General features: G+C 39.9%; 1 protein-coding gene across 1 annotated transcript in view; it reads right to left on the reverse strand.

Annotated features, from left to right (window-relative positions):
* The window catches only part of LOC148507433 (galactose-3-O-sulfotransferase 2-like), a 73,807-nt gene extending 55,748 nt beyond the window's left edge, over nt 1–18,059 (reverse strand). The window contains exon 1 of the mRNA XM_088446146.1: nt 18,005–18,059. Coding sequence (XP_088302272.1) covers nt 18,005–18,006 — 2 coding nt within the window. The 5' untranslated portion in view covers nt 18,007–18,059. The remainder of the gene's footprint in view (nt 1–18,004) is intronic.
* Between the last annotated feature and the right edge of the window lie 1,800 nt (nt 18,060–19,859).

Consider the following 19,859-nt stretch of genomic DNA (forward strand, 5'->3'; position numbering starts at 1 on the left):
GGAGTACGGGGAAGAGCCCCGAGCTTCGGACCCCTTCTTGGGGGGGATCCCAACTTCCCCTGAGATCTCCGGCTTGGCTTGAGTGGCTTGGGCTGATAATGCTTTGGCCATGGTGCCCCGATAATAGGGTCTCCAGGCTGTGTCATTACAGCCCAGCCGTTTTGGGTATGGTGCTGGTTTTAATGCAATTTTTCCCCCTATAATTAAAACCAGGACTGGCCCTTCAGCCTGGTGTTGGTTTCTAAATTACAGTGGAACCCTACTCATTTTGTTCCCTGTAATTTTAGGAACCAGGGCAGACTAACAAGTCCGGAGATGGTTAGGCTTTTGGTGGGGGGAACTCACATAATTTTTTTAATTAACCCTTTTTTTTGTATTTAAAGCCAGAAACATACATAGATCACACTGATATGTGTATGTTTCTGCCAAGCTCGCATCTCACAGGCAGGTGGATTTGTTTCCCGAATTTTTACAGAAAAGTTGCCCCATCTCATGAGTGTTTAGAAACTCTCTGCAAATTCCTGAATCCTATCTTCACTAGTGAAAAGATTCTCATGTTTAGCCGATGGTGAATTGATAAGAGTTTGCTAACTCTCCAGTATTTTCCCATAGCAAAGGAGATCTCTCTCCCAAGTTTAACATTAGAAAATTTGCAAGTGGAAAAAAATGCCCACACTCTCCAGAGATTGCTAACTCGAATAGACTCGATTCTTAGTAAATTTACCCCTAACTATTATCTTCTAGAAGGTGCTAGTTAATTGTTAAGTAGAATATGATTGGTCATCATGGGCAGCATCACTTTTAAAACTCACTTCTAGAAACTCTCACTTTAGTAAATTTACCCCTTATTGCTTTATTATAGACCAAATGCAACAGTGTTCTGGGATAACCTCTTTTTTCCAAATCAAGTATTAAGACATCCGCTTTGATCTTAAATGCCTCAATACTATAACAATTACAACAGTCTATTAAATTGACTCTGTGTTACATTTTGATGCTACAATTTGTAATGTAAAGTGTAGAAAAATATTAGAATCTACATATTTTTTATAATTCACAGAAGACATTCTAGAGCTTTCATTCTTCATACATGTGGTGAGATATGTCATACAGCATTATACATTATTGCAAACCCAAGGAAACATATTGTTACAAGCCGTGATATTATTGGAGAGACTTAGAGGTTCAGTACAGACCTGATACAAGTTATCCATGGACTTGCTACAAAGTTTATTTGAACTGGCATATAAAGCACCAGGTTTTTTTAATACAGCTTTTCTCTATAAATAAAGATTTCTTGACTATTTTAAACTAATCCAATCATTGCTAGAATTATTGCAATTACTGTAATCTATGTAAAATAGAATCCATATTCATTCCCAATAATAAATGGATGTATTATGACTGTAATATTTTTTATATATTTTTAAACATATAAAATGTACTAATTTAATAGGACAGCTTCTTGTTTAATTTCTGCCATGCCAATGAGTTTTTTTTATAAATGATTCACTTTTGATATAACTAGCACAACACCATTGTGGTTATTACTGTATTTGGGAGTGGTAGTTTTAGAACTGCTGCCAGTCAGGCATCTACTTCTGTAACCTCATGTGATGATGAAACACTTTCTCACTCAGGGGTAAATTTACTAAAGTGAGAGTTTTTAGAAGTGGAGATGTTACCCATAGCAACCAATCAGATTCTACTTAACATTTAACTAATGCCTTCTAGAAGATAATAGCTAGAATCAAATTGGTTGCTATGGACAATATCTCAACATCTCCACTTCTAAACATTCTAACTTTAGTAAATATACCCCTCAGAGTCTAGAAGAGGTGTCAAATGTGAAACAGGCAAACCAGTGCAGACAAAAACACTAAGGATGAAGAACAAACTGTGTGTTTAGAAACAGCACAAATCCCTAAGGAAGAGTCTAAGGGTGCCCACGAGTGTTATGTGTGAATCTCACATTTCCGATACTGTACTCATAGAGAAGCCACCTTCCACCATTACTGCATCCTCTGCAAATGTGGGGATGAGAAGCACAAGTAACAATGGTGACATAGAAATTGAGAATGCTACTAAGGAAGTGCAAAAGGATGAGTGGGATATTTGTGTAGCTCATGTCATTAATGATAATGTTGATGAAGAGGATGTTGTTTGTGTAAGTCAGGGACTAGTGACAGGAGTTCTTGCCCATGATAAGAAGAAGGACATTATCATACCTGGGCATAAGACCAAAAAATCCACCTCTGATGTGTGGAATTATTTTTACCTAAATCAACAATTTTCAAGCCATCTATAGCATTTGTAAAGAAGCTAGAGGTGGGAGTATTAACCATATAGAAACCTTCCTGTTATGCATTTCAGTGAGTTCATTATAAGTTTTTGAAAAAGCTGAAAACTCTGGCAAAATAATAACAAGCAGTCATGCATCAGCTAGCTCCCAGCTCGCAACTAGATACCAGCACCTGCAATCTCCACCACCAACACCTTCATCATTATTCTCCTCATTAATGTTTGGAGGTAGTCCTCCAGCATTCAATTTGTGAAGGCTAACTAACTCCTCCCTATCCAGGTTTCCCCATAAAAATCCTTGTGGGCTAGGCTGTTGTTAATGCTGCCACTGATGGATCTTCACCCCCATAAGGGAACCAAGAAGACTAGTTTTAAACAATAATTGACTGTGAAACAATAATTTGCAAGAGGAAGCAAGTATGAAAGCTGCCATCCAGTTGCTCAGTGGATCACTGAAGCCATGATGGCTATGTTAGCATTAGATCTGCACCCTATATCCACCATCAATACATCTGGCTATAGACAGTAATTTGAGTTCCTGTGCCCCCTCTACCAAATTACATCTCAATTCCATTTCACCACAAAAACAACTTTTTTGCCTGTACTAGGATGTTATAAAAACTGGTTTTTGGCCTGGAAAATGCCACTGTACCCAATATCCACTTAACCACAGATATGCAGAAAAACAGTACAGGTCAAACTAAAGATTACATGAGCATGACAGCCCACTGAGTGGGTGTCTCGCCTTCAGCAGCAGCATATAACACAATGCCAGCTCATTCACATGCAGGCTACTTTCTGCATCACCGGCTTCACTAAGAGGCATATCGGTGGCAGCATCTTAGGAAAACTCAGAGTGCCATAGCAAAATTACTTACTTTCTTTAGATTCTCCTCAGGATCTGTCCTTTCTAATAATGTTTGAAAGATTGTGAGAACTTTAAAACTAGGTGAATTTGAATATATTCAATTTTTTTATTTTATTAACAGTTTCTTATATAGCACAGCATATTCCATTATGCTTTACAATTGTAGACATTAATAGAACAAAACTGGGTAATAACACAGATATATAGGTAGGAAGGCCTTGCTCGCAAGCTTACAATCTATAGGGATCTATGTTTTGCTCACACATTAAACTTGGTGGTTCAAAATTTTCAAAAGTGGTTAAATGAAATGCTGTCTTTGGCCAGAAAAATTTCTGAACATTTTTGGCATTCAGCAACCACATGTAGAAGATTGCAGTGGTTGTAAGAACTAGAATTTGCCATGCCACCAACTGAAGCAAGAGGCAGTCACTAGGTGGAATTCCACCCTTTATATGCTTCAGCAAATGGAGCAACAGCAACAAGTCATACAAACCTACACAACAAGCCATGACATAAGGAAAGGAGGGGGAATGTGCCTTAGTTCAGCATACTGGAGAATACTCTCTGTTTTATGAAAGCTATTAAATCCATTTGAAGTAGTAACTAATGAAGTGAGTTTGGACACTGCCAGCTTGAGTCAGGTTATACCCTTAATAAAACTACTGGAAAATCAGCTAGATAAACTAAAGGAGGAGATCAAATTAAGTGATTCTATGAAGTATGTTAGACTTGTAGATCAACTTCTTTATTCACTTAGCCAAGACCAAGGGGTTGTCAAGATCTTGCAATTGGATTACTACAGTTTGAGAACCTTGCTTGATCCTAGGTTTAAGCTGTAAGTATTATCTTTCTTTTCAACTAACACAGATCATAGCAGATGCAAAGAGCTCCTTGCCAGCAAGTTGTCAGCTCAAATGGCACATGACAAGATGATGTCTCCTGCTCCAATTTCTCCTGAAAATGCTACTGCCAAGAAAAATTACTTTTCCCAGAGGCCCACTGGGGGTGTGGATGATGAGTCAACTCAGTGCATCAAAATGAAACACTATTTTGACATCTGATCAGATTTAAAAGAATTGTCCAAATTATTGACACTTCTACCATGATTCAAACTGATACACTAAGTATCACTATGATGGTGGAAGTATATTTTAATGTTAAAATACAATTTAGCATGTCACACAGTCCATTTGATTGCAGGGAGTAAAAAAATGGCAATTTGGAGCCCTGTGTACTAGAAACTTTGCTTTACTTAAGCTGTCCAACCTCCAGTGTGTACTTGAGTGTTTAGCACAGCCAGGAACCTTGTGAGCCATCGGTGTAAGAGGCTACTTCCTACAAATGTGGAAAAACTCCTGTTCATAAAAATAAACTACACATTCTATGAGGAAGACCTTTGCTACCAATTGCAACAAAGTACAGATACTTCTGTAACTGTGGATTCCAGTAGAGATGAGCTAATATTATGTGATGATGATATTAACACTAATGAGGATGATGACGCTGAAGATGATAATGATATCTTCCCCTTATGTATGTATGCATAGTCTGCAAGTAAAGCAAGTGTGTTCCAATGAAGTGATTTAAAGTTGTTTGAAATCATCTGTGGTAACTGTTTTCAAAGTGCTGGGGCTCTGAGTAATGTTCCAGAGAAATAGACATTTAAATTATTAAAGCAGAGTAAATTTGGCAGTGAGTATGGTCAGTGTATGGTACAAGGTCCATCAAGAGAGGACTATATCAGCCTGGAAGAATTTGACCATATGTGTAATGTTTTGTCTAAAAGTAATAGGGCAGATTGGTGACTTAACAGAAGAGTTGGCTGATAAGAGAAATTTGCATGAGCAAGCTGAAAAGAAATTATGGAGTGTCCTCTTAAATATAGCATTAAAAAACAAGAAGAAGATAAAAGAGAGTTAGAGATTAATTTTTTTAAAGAGACAGACCTCAAATTAGCGGTTATGTCTAAATGCCTAGAGCAGGATGAATCATTAAAGTTTACGATAAAGCATGAAAATTATTGGCTGCTTGGAAAAAATAAGATGTTTGAGCAAGCCATTGTTGAATTGCAACAGAGGTGTTTACATCTTCAGCAGGAAGTGCAGTAATTAAAATAATGTATAAAAGGATACCAGATTGACACAGCATGTACACAATGAAAAATGTTGGCTTTAACTTTGGTGGTAAAAGTAAAAACTCTTTCATTGTGTCCACACAAGTAAAGCTGGAAGATTGTGAATTGGAGAGAGATTCTCTGGCTGAAGTGCTTTGTAGAGTAGAAGAGAGATGTCTCAGGATGCTGCAGACTCATGCTCAGAGGAATAAAGACCTTGAATAAAAGACAATTAAGGCTATCAGTCTTGAAGAAAGTGTTAAGGAGCTGCACTGTAAATTAAACATGACAGAGTCTGAAATAGCTGTACAGAAGTTGATACTTGCTGAATTTGAATATATGGAGAGCAATCTTCTGCAGTCAGAGAACAAATTGGACAGCACCTTGCCAAAATTTACCCAGCTGGAAGAGCAGCTGTCTGCAACTCAGAAAAAGTTCCATGTGGTAGTGGGAAAATCAGAAGAAGAAAAGAAGTTGAATAACTCTCTGAAATTGTATTCTGGACCCAAAATGGCATTTGATGTCTTCACTGAACCCAATTTGACAGAATTACAGAAAAAAATACAGAAAAACAAGCAGTAATTATTACAGGTTGATCCTGAAGAGGCTGGCATGAAGAGTGATATGCTACCAGTGCCAAGAGTCTTGTGTAATTGACATAGGACAAACAGATAATTGTGGGAACAAACTAAGAAGTTCCCAAATTATGTCTCTCAGCAGCAGTGGGACCACAGAGATGTCCTCATTAACAATACCAGTGTACAAGAAGGGATAGAAGTATCAAAGTTTGGAAATTTCCTAAAAGTCTGTCTTCTAAAAGTGGATGAGATACCTTGCAGTGACTTTCAGCTTATAGTGATAGCTACAGTCTTCCCAAAGGGATGGTCCAGATAATAAAACTGTGTCTAAAGTTGATGATAAAGAACTAATGTATACAGACGGTGATCATATGACCCTTGAGGCAAAGATACAGGATGTATTGTACATAAGGCTACAGAGATATTTATGGCTTCCACTGATGAGAATCATTGTCACCATATGATCAGAGTGATGGTAATGTGACCCAATTATACAACTTTGCTGTGGAAAACAGAACCTTAAAGAAAGTTAATACTGACAGTCCTGTGAAGAGTAGTACTCATGTATGTGAAACAATGCCTTCATGCAACCAAGATGGAACTTGAAATGCTGCTAAATTTGTCTTTTGGGAAGTGAAGTGGGTTCACACTACAAAGCTTGAAGCAATTCAGTCCAGTTAAACAAATTTTGAAAATAAAGACCTGTGTGGAGAGTGAATTTCAAACTGTGCTGGTGGAACAAGTGGAAGTTGTTAGTAATTTTTTCAAAATCCCAAAAAGTGGATGCACAAGAAAGTTAAATAGATATATGCCTTATTGATATGGAAGATAGCCACCAAAGCCATGAGATAAAGTCTGCGGATCAATGGAGTAAACATTCAAGTATCTTACGTGGAAATGAGAGTCCAGAATCTGTGGGTGACAGTCCCAGTACATGGTCTGGTGACATAAAGGCAAGGTCCAGCAATTATGATGCTGGTGGCTCTCAGGATAATGTTGGCTCCTGCAAAGAAGATGAGTTACCAGTGAAGCATGCGAGTAGCCAATATTGCACTTTAAGGTTGAAGGTTAAAGATGTTTCAAGCAGAAGTTGGCCAATGGGTGTGCCTTTAAGAGGTTTAAGCAAGAAAAACTTATATTCTGTTAAAAAGAAACAAAGAAAAAGTTGTTCTTTGTCTGATTAAGACGATTCTGAGAAAGTAACCTGCTGGATTTTGATGAACTTGACAAGAATAAAGAAGTAGGTTACTTTAGGAAAAGTTACTTAATTATTAATGCCTGAGATGGTACCCAAAAATCAGTCTCAAATACTGCATATAGAGAGCAAAGAGTTCAAGGGGTACCATAAAGTTATGGAAAAAGTTAGAAGAAAGGAAACCACAGATCTTAGAAAAAAAGGCCACCAGAAATTACAAGAGCCTGGATGATCTTGGATGTAGTGAATGACTCTCATGAGAAAAGTGAAGAAGGACTTCGGTATTAGAATGCCTCATCCCATGTCACTCAACGCAGGGGTTTTGAGCAGGGGAGAGGGAAATGTGGCAGTATAAGTTAATATTGTGATGATGAACAGGTGTTCTAGTGTGGGGCTGGAGGGATCTGCCCACACAAGGAACAAAAAAGGTGCATGACCATGCCTTGATGCTGCCCTGCGGACTCAGTACAGGGTGAACTGGGCAGTCAGATACTCCAGGTAAAGACTTCAGTGAGAGTCTGGTGTGTCTTGAGGCTAGGAAGCTGGGGTTCAGACCTATAGTAGGTAGGAAGAACCCGTATGCTCTAAAGACTGTGGGCCTGATTCAGCTTGGATCGCAGTTGCTAACTTGTGTGCAATTCTGTAGGCAGGTCTTAGGCGAATATAGGCAAATGCTGGATGTGCAATGCTGTCGCACGGCTAACATACACACACCCTCTGCTTATGCTCACAATCATAACAGTGCTCATACCAGGCCAAACATTGGACACATCGAAGGACATCAAACCCACACCTAGAATTGTGGCAGGTCAGACCTTACTAACAAATTGGTAACTTTCCAGGTCACGTGGAAATCTCAGGCTAATTTATGCATGCTCATGCAATGGTGTTCAAACGCACAGACACGCAAGCGTTTCCCTGACCAAAATCCCGTCACCACCCCCAAATGCTCTCTGCCTGTCAATCAATCTGCTAATGCCCAGCGCGGAGTCCGTGGTGTCTGTGCATTCGCAATGGCGAGTTTGCGCACACGCACTGCGATGCATATGCATGTGCAGTATGCAACAATCGATCGATAGCGTACACATAAGCAACTGCAATCCAAGCTGAATCAGGCACTGTGACTGTGAGAAGCTGTGACACCCAGTCAAGCCGGGCCCAGAGCCAGTGTTACTGTGGAAGAAGCAGAGTGTGAGACTTTGTGACTCCAAGCTAATTACCACAGATAGATCACTTCATATCAAATGTAAAGCCAACGCTCCACAATGATATAAATGATGCACAACAGCCCAGGTGCCCTCAGCAGGTACCCAAAACTACCGACATATAATGCAAGTAAGAAACTGCTGCACAGGTCATTTAAAGAAGACTCCAGACAGTACAGTGTCAGTGTTCAACGTTTCTGCCAAAATGACTTTTATCAAAAACAATGTGAACGATGTGAATACATACATATATTTCAGATAAATTCCATTTAGAATGATGGAAACCATGTCTTCCTGGCGTCCGGCAGTGTTTCATACCGATCCCCTCCTGGCGTCCGGCGGTGTTTTGTACCAATCCCCTCCTGGCGTCTGGCAGTGTTTCATACCAATCCCCTCCTGGCGTCTGGCAGTGTTTCATACCAATCCCCTCCTGGCGGCCGGCGGTGTTTCATACCGATGACCTTTTGACATCCAGCGGTGTTTCATACCGATGACCTTTTGGTGTCCGGCGGTGTTTCATACCGATCCCCTCCTGGTGGCCAGTGGTGTTTCATACCGATTCCCTCCTGGCATCCGGAGGTGTTTTATACCAATCCCTTCCGGCATCCGGTGGTGTTTCATACCAATCCCCTTCTGGCGGCCGGCGGTGTTTCGTGCTGATCCCCTCCTGGCGTCTGGCGGTGTTTCATACCGATCCCCTCCTGGCGTCCGGTGGTATTTCGTACCGATCCCTTCCTGGCATCCTGTGGTGTTTCATACCAATCCCTTCCGGCATCCGGCGGTGTTTCATACCAATCCCCTCCTGGTGGCCAGTGGTGTTTCGTACCGATCCCCTCCTGGCGTCCGGAGGTGTTTCATACCAATCCCTTCCGGCATCCGGCGGTGTTTCATACCAATCCCCTCCTGGCGGCCGGCGGTGTTTCGTGCTGATCCCCTCCTGGCGTCTGGCGGTGTTTCATACCGATCCCCTCCTGGCATCCGGTGGTATTTCGTACCGATCCCCTCCTGGCATCTGGCGGTGTTTCATACCGATCCCCTCCTGGCATCAGGTGGTGTTTCGTACTGATCCCCTCCTGGCATCCGGTGGTGTTTCATACGATCCCCTCTGGGCGGCCGGCAGAAGGACATGATCTGTATCATTCTGAATGGAAAAAAAGTCATTTTGACTGCCCACACAGGAGTAAATTCATATAATTCCACACAGGACTGGGGATGCATTCCACAGGATACTTGGCAGACTAATTTGGTGACTACCATCTTCCACAGCACATCATGCCACGAGTCCTTTCCACTTGTGGCACCATCCTGTCTAGCCAGAGTCTGTGCTGCAGATAACCAGCTTCAGGCCACCCCAAAAGTACTGTCCTTGTTCTTTTAAAACGTAACATTTTCCCACACTGAGGTGACACCCCTGGGTGTGAGTTACCAAGCCCTAAGCCCTGGTATTGGGTGCTTCAGGTGAAAGCCTGGTGGCAGAACTGTTGCATGTTCTTCTATAAACTAGTATTTTCCCATATGATCCCTGCTATTTTGGAGATACCATCTCTAACATCCCCACTGGAATAAACAAATTCACCATCATGACAGTTAACTACTTAACATTGTATTGGTAAATAATATACACATATCACAGGGATAAGCAGGGTTATTTGATGTACAGTAGACCTGGTACTAGACAACAGAATCACAGACTGCTCACAATAGCCTACTACTCATACACAGGGGCGTATCTATAATGAGCGCAGGGTGTGCGGGGAACATGGGCCCTGCACCGTACACCCTGCACCCATAATGTTACTTATGTCAGCACGGGGGTCTGGCACTGTAAAACGACTGGAAAATGGCAGTGGCAGCCATTTTCCCATCGTTTGCGCATGCGCAGTACAGGGAAAATGGCCGCCGCTGCCATTTTCCTGGTGACCTGTGCATACACTATAGACTCTGGGCACACTCTAGTGCCCAGAGTCTATAACTCCGGCACTGGCCGCACACAGCTCAGTGTGCTGCCGGCCGCCGGGCAAAGAGGAGGGGGCCCGTGTCGGAGACTGCACACGGGCCCCCTCCTCTCTGGAAATGCCACTGCTCATACATGTGGTCTATTCACAGTCTGCTGGTCAGTATCTTAAAACACACAATTCTGAATTGAATTATCAACACACTCACAGAAGTACTGTCTTTGAATTGTTCATTTACTTGTCAGTCTGAGATGTACCTCACCCAATCTCCTCAGACCTCTAGAAGATTAAAGCTGGGTACACACTGACAGATACATTGGCCAATCAATTGATTGGCCAATGTATCTACTCCCTGATGCGCAGTGTGTACCCGCGATGTGTAGGTGAACGTTGGCGTTCATTGACATATCGCATTTGGCTGTGCTGCACAGCCAATGGACAGATATGTCTGCAGACATATCTGTCCATTGGCAGGTGTGTACAGGTGGACTGCAGACCCCCCGTACACACACAGCGGCAGCTGCAAGGAGTGGGTGGAACACGCCCCCAACACACCCACCAGCCTCTGGGTCCTGCCCCCCTGGCTGCCAAGACCTGAGAGCACAAGCAGATGATGGCCGTTCAGTGTGTATGAACAACCATCATCTGCAGATATATCTGTCAGGTGTGTACCCACCTTAAGTTGATGGGGTGAGGTACATTTCCCAGTTCCTGTCTTTATCTATGCTGCCAATTAACCCTTGGTGTCCACATGCTAATGCCTTAAGAAAGCTTGTTGAAGCGAAATGCGCTTCGGCGTTTGGCTGTGCGCTGTCTAGATATATTATTTGGAAAATGTCTATATATGTGTGTGTGTGTGTGGAATAGCATTTCTCTGCAGAAATGCCATCCATGATATAGAGTGAATCTCAAATAAAAAATATAGCCTATGCAAGGAGATCGTACAGAATATATTACACTGACACGCTGTGACTCAGAAACAGCCAACATGGAGATTACGTGTATAGCTTAAGGATATTTGTACAAGCATAAGGATGTGTTAGCCAGAATAGAATAGTCCCAAGAAATGTGTGCACGCAGAACTGGGGGGTGGTGAAAGATTAACACATAAGGAAAAAGAGATTGAGATACGAGTGTGATCTTTATGTCTATTGATACTAAATTCATTAGTGTGTATGTGACAGATTTCTACTGAATCACAGCCACTCTAGGCTAAGTTAAAATAACAAGGTAATTTCAACTTATTTAGATAGGAAACTGTATCAATATCACTTTCCTTGATAATGGGATAAGTGGTTGCATAAAATTAGATGTTTAGTGTCTGCTACAGAGAATTGCTATCTTTACAGCCCTAAGGTGTATATTAAATAAATGACCAAGTAACTCAGAATTAGTTCAACCCTCAACTGTCTATGTTAAACACATATGAATAATTGACAGAACAAACATCAAAAGTAAACGTATGATTACCGCTCCCATGCAAAGCTGCAGCTTGTGACTATAGTATATATTATGTCTATAAAGTATGATTTATTTTGATGATTGAATATGAAATAAAAGTATTTAGCAACATAACCATACCATATATATAACAACATATCATCATTACTATAAGCCCTTGAACATATGTTTTACATATAGCATACTATGCGAGCATGTAGCCTGGATTGAATAAGAACAGCCAGGACTGGATGGTTACAATTCTGGCTGACAGAATGTAAAAAATAAATTTTATGACACATTTGTATCTCTAAAGATTCCTGCAGTAAATGTATCAAATTTAAACAATAGATATATCTTTGAAACACACACACAGTGACAAGATTGTAATCTACTATATAAAAGCGAAAATTTGTCCTTCTGTCTTTCTATACAAATCCACAGTTTACAAGCCACGATCGTGAAATTTAACATACGAGCATATGAAAACACAGTGGAGGCAACTAAAAAAATTTAAATCAAAATGAATTACTGTTAAATTTTAATTAATGAAAAACCACAATTTTTGCATAGCATTCACCCTCTACAGGTCAGGTATGGAATTACAAAAGGATTTAGCTTATCTACTATTTTTTCTTTTCTATCTTCTCTACTATATAAAAGTGAAAATTTATCATTCTGTACTTCTGTCTTTCTATACAAATCCACAGTTTACAAGCGAAGATCATGACATTTTACATACGAGCGTATTAAAACACGGCGGAGGCAACTAAAAAAAATTTAAATGGAAATTAATTACTGTTAATAATTATTTAATTAAAAAACAATTTTTGCTGGACACTCATTTTGGGGCCTCACGGCATATGAGTAGGGCATCGGAGCAAGCGTTTTGTGTTGTCATGTTTTGTCACGAACTTAATGTTTATTATTGAAGATAGCTTTAGCATGCTTTGCCAGCATTCTCAGCTCTCTGACTATACCAAATTACGTAACAACATTCACTTCTTTCTTCCAACTGAGTCAAAATGATGACTTTGCAAGGACCCTGCTGTACTGTGAGCTGCCAAAATATTACACATGGAATGGTTCTCCCAAAGTTTTTCTACACAGAAAACAGGGAGTCGCTATAGATGGTCATCCTGGTATCAGAGCAACAGAAGCTCTTGGCCATGTTTACACTGTACAGCCTACAAATTTTGAATGCTTCTATCTCCAAAGTTTGCTTTACACCGTTACAGGTCCTACTTCCTTCAAAGACCTTAGGATTGTTGATGGGGAAGTTTGTCACACTTTTTGTGAGGCCTGCCTAAAGAGAGGTTTGTTGGAGGATGATGTGTAACAAACATTCTTAAAATCCCGGGCAAGACCGAGTATTTCAGCTAGTAGACCTATAAATGAAGACAGCACACAGCCTTCATTTCAAATATCTTTTTATTCACTTATAAAATTTATTTTTCTTTATCACTTTATATGTCTATATAATTTTTAATATTATATTTTAATGACCTTATTTAAGGACATACAATTTGTATACAAATATAAAAATATTCCCTTTCATATATAAGAAATAGAGTAGGACATTAGAACTCTTATTACTATATTTAGACCAGAAGATATTGTTTTTTTTAGGTATACCCAATAAAAATAGTTTTTATATATTGTATTATTTGAGGATATTAGTGCACCTAACAAAACTGATTCTCCTTCGCTTTGTAAATTTTGGTCTGTATATTCAAATCAGTAGGTAGCACCAATAATATTTAAATATATTAAATATCTAAATTATTGTACATATGATATGTGGTAACCTCATTCTAATATTATTATCTATTCAATAACTTGGTGCGGGAGTACGCTCTTTTTTCTATATAACACAGCCTTAGACAACATGGCCACTGTTACATTATGCACTACTTCACACACACAGAGCACATAGCTATCAAACACGGGATACAGTCATTAGCCTGGCAAATGGGATCCCAGCAGTGAGAATCCCAACACTTGTGAAAATCCCGGTGCTGGCATCCTGAATGCCAGCCTCCCAAACGTAAGTAGCAGAGTTTGGGGGAGGGTTAGAGGTTAGGGTTAGGCACTAGGGGAAAGGTTAGGGTTAAGCAATGAAAGTAGGGTACAGGGAGGAGGAGGTTATGTTTAGGCACTAGGGGGAGTTTAGGTTTAGGCACCGGGGAGGGAAGGTTAGGGGTAAGAAGGGTTATTAAACCTACAATAAGGTGACAGGTCTGGATTTTGACCAATATCACATCACTCAATGACATAGACTGTACCTGTGGTTCATAACATTAGAAATATAGTATATCACAACCTTGGTGTACATAATGCACTGTATCAAGAGCTATACCTGGTGTGTATATGATGTTAAGTGTGTGATTTTATAGCAGGTAAAATGTACAATACAATGTCAATATCGATTTAGCGTAAAATACAGTTGGGTGGCATACTTTACTGTAGCATAAAAATTATAGGTGATGGGAAGTTGGGAGCAATGTATTGAGTTCAGTTCAGTGTCTTTTTTTAATGCTAGGCGCGTGTCTTCTAGGCAACGTAGATATATATATATATATATATCGTTCGAATGGCGGCACTCCGTAAAAAACAGCACACAAGTCAGTGCATAGTATAAACAACGTTTCAGCGCTTTATTTCGCGCTGAAACGTTGTTTATACTATGCACTGACTTGTGTGCTGTTTTTTACGGAGTGCCGCCATTCGAACGATATATACAGCTTCCCTCATTTATTTGCGGTAAGACTGAGGAGGGCACCCGGCAAGTATACATCTTTATGACTTGAGTGCCGGATCTTTGGACTGTTATATATATATATATATATATATATATATATGACAGAGCTCACACATCAAATGATTTATTCTTTATTTAATCCTGTATTGAAGATTAAAAAAAAAATACTGATGTGCAAAATGACATTGTCTCTTTCCAGGCCTCAAACCTGAGGTGTCCACTCTATGAGGAACTTACCTTAACCAGTCAGCCACACACACCAGCCATATCAAGAGCCACAACTATTGCATATGTGATTTTAAGTGTCCGACTTTACAGCAGGTAAAGTGTACAATACGATGTCTTTGTTTATTAAAACAGAAGATTGCAACAATATTGAAAAACCATGCAGTAGGGAGACAAGGGGCAAAATGTAATAGGGTAAGAGTTTTTAAAATGTGAGAGTTTAGCAGTAAACTCCTACATTGGTAGAGTTTTATCTTCAAAATGGGAAAACATCTGGATGAGAGTTTAAATCGTGAGATTTTTTTGAGTCTAAACACATGCGGGTTTGCTTGTTCTCGGACTCGATTACATTGGGTGAGTTTAAAAAGTTTGAGAGTATATTGGTAAACTCTCAGATTTTCTAAACTCTCACCCTATTACATTTGGCCCATGTTGTTTAGCTAAGGTAATTTGCCACAACAGTTCCCATCAGATGCTGCTACCTTGATTTTCGATAGCACAGCTTTGAAAAATAGTTTTAGGTAATTTGCCACTGCTTTTATTATTTATTAACATTTTCTTATATAGCGCAGCATATTCCGGTGCACTTTATGATTGGAAACATAAATAGAACAAGACTGGGTAGTAACACACAGATATATAGGTAAGAAGGCCCTGCTCACAAGCTTACAATCTATAGAAATAGATTTATATTAGCAGCAATTCCTATAAATGAAGTTAGGAATTTATTGTGTATATGTGATGGTCTACTCCCCTCTCACCATTTGTTTATCTTAAGACATTATTATATCCCAATCTAGTGTGTGTTGAGTACTGGGGATGGGGTCCCAATCAGTGAGCACACAGACACATTTGTAGCTATACTTATTAGTGATCAGGCAGGATCCATAGCCATAGGCTGCTATAGTCAGTATAAGATTTAAAGTGTAATTGCAAAATGATAACTAAGATGAAGTTACGCCAGAGATAAGCTGGAGGAAAACTGAAGGAAAACATCCTAAAAGCCAGAAATCCTTCTGAAGGACATAATAGGAATTACTTACTGTATGTGAATTAGCTAATTCACCATCACGAACACCAGCTGTGTATCCAGGAAACTCCTTACTGCACTCACAGCTTGGACATTACAGGTACATCCCAATCTGTGTTCTGCTCTTATTAATTGCTTTTGTTGTGCAAAACACCTCAGACTGGATCGGCTCTGTACAATGTCATTTTTCCCTTCATACTACTGAAAAACCTGTTTGTACTGTATTGCCTTTTCCATTGCATCACATGTATCTACATTCTTTATTTTAGTAACTATTTCCTGCACCCACTACTCAAATACTTCTCTTTATACAGTATGTCACTTTTGTACTGTAGCTTTGATCATACATTAGCAGCACTGTCCTTTTACCTGTATTTTTGAACATTTAACTACTGTACATTTATCTACACTGTCTCTATATCACACAGCCTCCACTCCAGTCTTCATCTCACTGATTACCTCATCCACAGTATGAATACCCTTACTTCAACCACCCCCCTTATTCAGTGCCCACATAATTCTCTACGTTACATACTTTTTCCATCTCTATCCTCCCCCTCTAGTCTCCTCCACTTGCTGTCCCCCCTTTTTTCTTCTTTCCTCAGTCTCCTATCCAACCATCTGCTTCTCTCCCCCACTTTTCCTGTTCCTCCACTCTCAACCACCGCCCTCCATGGCCTTGCTACCCCACCTAAGCTCTATTCCCTCCTGTCTCTGCCTGTCACCTCCAGATACTGCATGAGAAAGATGATAGATAGATAGATAGATAGATAGATAGATAGATAGATAGATAGATAGATAGAGTATACAATCGGCAAGTCGGCTGCCTTAATACCGGCAGCCGGCTTCCCGACTGTCATATCCTGGCGTGGGATGAAATGCCGGGCATCTATGCTCGTTCATACCGATTCCATAGATAGATACATATAAGACAGTTAGATAAATATGATATAGATATATAGATAGATAAATACTGCATGAGAAAGATGATATATAGATAGATAGATAGATAGATAGATAGATAGATAAACACTGCATGAGAGAGATGATAGATAGATAGATAGATAGATAGATAGATAGATAAATACTGAATGATAAAGATGATAGATAGATAGATGGATAGATAGAAGACAGATAGATAAATATTAGATATATAGATAGATAGATAGATAGATAAATACTGCATGAGAAAGATGATAGATAGATAGATAGATAGATAGATAGATACTGCATGAGAAAGATGATAGATAGATAGATAGATAGATACATATAAGACAGATAGATAAATATGATATAGATAGATAGATAGATAGATAGATAGATAGATAGATAGATAGATAGATAGATAGATACTGCATGAGAAAGATGATAGATAGATAAATACTGCATGAGAAAGATGATAGATAGATAGATAGATAGATAGATAGATAGACACTGCATGAGAAAGATGATAGATAGATAGATAGTTAGATAGATAAATACTGCATGAGAAAGATGATAGATAGATAGCTAGATAGATAGATAGATAGAAGACAGATAGATAAATATTATATAGATAGATAGATAGATAGATACTGCATGAGAAAGATGACAGATAGATAGATAGATAGATAGATAGATAGATAGATAGATAGATAGATAGATAGATAGATACATATAAGACAGATAGATAAATATGATATAGATAGATAGATAGATAGATAGATAGATAGATACTGCATGAGAAAGTTGATATATAGATAGATAGATAGATAGATAGATAGATAGATATGATATAGATAGATAGATAGATAGATAGATAGATACTGCATGAGAAAGATGATAGATAGATACTGCATGAGAAAGATGATAGATAGATAGATAGATAGATAGATAGATAGATAGATAATTAGATAGATAGATAGATAGATAGATACTGCATGAGAAATATGATATATAGATAGATAGATAGATAGATAGAAAGATAGATATGAGATAGATAGATAGATAGATAGATAGATACTGCATAAATTAGAGAGATATTTTATGCCAGAAACGGTCTTCCAGTGCAGAGAGCTTATATATCATCTTGAAGTTTAGGCTTTTACATCTCCCCATACTAAATAGCTTCACATCACTCAGAGCCCTATAATGGAATCTGTAGCCCATCATGTTTTTAACTTTTAAATTCCATAAACTTCTACACCAATCTCACGGATAACCCTCCTCTTGCCACACACCTCCTATCCTTATCAGCATTTATATTCATGATGCCCCAAAGCTCCACAGTGCCAGACAGTAAGAATGGTAAATCATACAAAATACAAAATATAAATAAAAAGCAGAAGACGTACATACTATGTAGATGAAGTAGGAGCAGGTGCGAGACAGAAGGTAGAGACGGCCGGATCCCACCTGCAGAGAGAAGGAGGAAAGTGGTAACTACAGTATGTTGCTGATAATTACATACTGTATGTATGCATTACAGAATTTGTTCATGTTACCTGGGGCAAGACACGTCTCTTTCTCTAAATTAACTTAGAACAGATCTTGGCAGTATTAAGGTGTGTAACATGAAAAGTGTCCCATGCAGGTATTTATTTACTATACAAGGAGCTTTAAAATGAAATTAGACACATATAGATAGAGTATATTTTCATATCCTGTGCAATACACCTAAAACTACCATCACTAACTTATATTTCCATTAAATGTACAAAGTACAGGAAATTCAGTCTAATAAATGAGTAAGTGAAATACCTGCTCCCACCAAGAGAGGGCATGATTCAGAGCCGGACGCTCTGACAGAGTGCTCACTCTGAATCAGGGCCGGCCTTCTGTTTTTTTTTGACCAACCACAGCTATAGCGAGCGGCCAGGAAGATGGTCGTGATGGTCAAGACCATCGGGTGCGCGACGAGACCCTTGTGGTAGGGTCTCATTGCCGCAAGCCTTAGAGTTATTTTGGCTCTAACAGAGCCGAAAGCACTCCCACTGACATCACGAGTGATGTCAGTGGGGCCAGCCCCAGATGGTAGGCGTTCCCATGGGAACACCTCCGTCTGGGCAGCCAAACCCCAGGCCCGCCCACCAAAGGGGGCGTGCTGTCACTCAACATCGACAGCACGCCTCAGTTGGTAAGAGACCCGGAGCGGCGGTTTGTCCATTGCTATCTGGATCTCACGCGTGCGCACAAAGGAGCCGGCTCTGTCATGCGCATGCACACTGGGCCACCATCGACCCGCTTGCAAGCGCATAGCGTTCGCGAGCGGGTCTGAATCAGACCCAGGCATAGGAGACTGCTGCTCAGCAACCACGAACAGTCTCCCACTGCAGCTTAGCACACGCTGTGTGCTGGGCTGCTGGGAGGGAGGGAGGGGGGGCGGCTCCAGACTCAGGTCCATGCCGGGCCCCTCGGGAAACCCAGGCCTGGGTAAAAAGTACATGCACCCCCCATCACCGTGCCCCTGGTTATACCAGCAGTACCCCATATATGATTACATTATGTGTGTGTGTGTGGGCAGCACAGACGGTGTAATGGTTAGCATTACTGCCTCACAGCACTGAGGTCATGGGTTCGATTCCCACCACGGCCCTACCTGTGCGGAGTTTGTATATTCTCCCTGTGCTCACGTGGGTTTCCTCCGGGTGCTCCGGTTTCCTCCCACACTCAAAAAATATACGGGTAGGTTAACTGGCTCCCAACAAAATTAACCCTAGTGTGTATATGTGTGTGCATGTGATAGGGAATATAGATTGTAAGCTCCACTGGGGCAGGGACTGATGTGAATGGCCAAATATTCTCTGTAAAGCGCTGCGGAATATGTGTGCGCTATATAAGTAACTGGTAATAATAATAATAATAATAATAATTATTACATCACTAGTAACCCCACACATGGTTATACCAGCACTGACCCATATATCATTACATAATTACATATCTAATAACCTCACACATGGTTATACCAGCAGTACCCCATATATAATTACATAATTACATCACTAGTAATCCCACACATGGTTATACCAGCAGTACTCAATATATAATTACATAATTACATCACTAGTAACCCCACACATGGTTATACCAGCAGTACTCAATATATGATTACATCATTACATCACTAGTAACCCCACACATGGTTATACCAGCAGTACCCCATATATGATTACATAATTACATCACTAGTAACACATGGTTATACCA

This window comes from Taudactylus pleione, unplaced genomic scaffold (assembly GCF_031769625.1).
Source record: "Taudactylus pleione unplaced genomic scaffold, aTauple2 ptg000393l, whole genome shotgun sequence".
NCBI classification, from domain to species: Eukaryota; Metazoa; Chordata; class Amphibia; order Anura; family Myobatrachidae; genus Taudactylus; species Taudactylus pleione.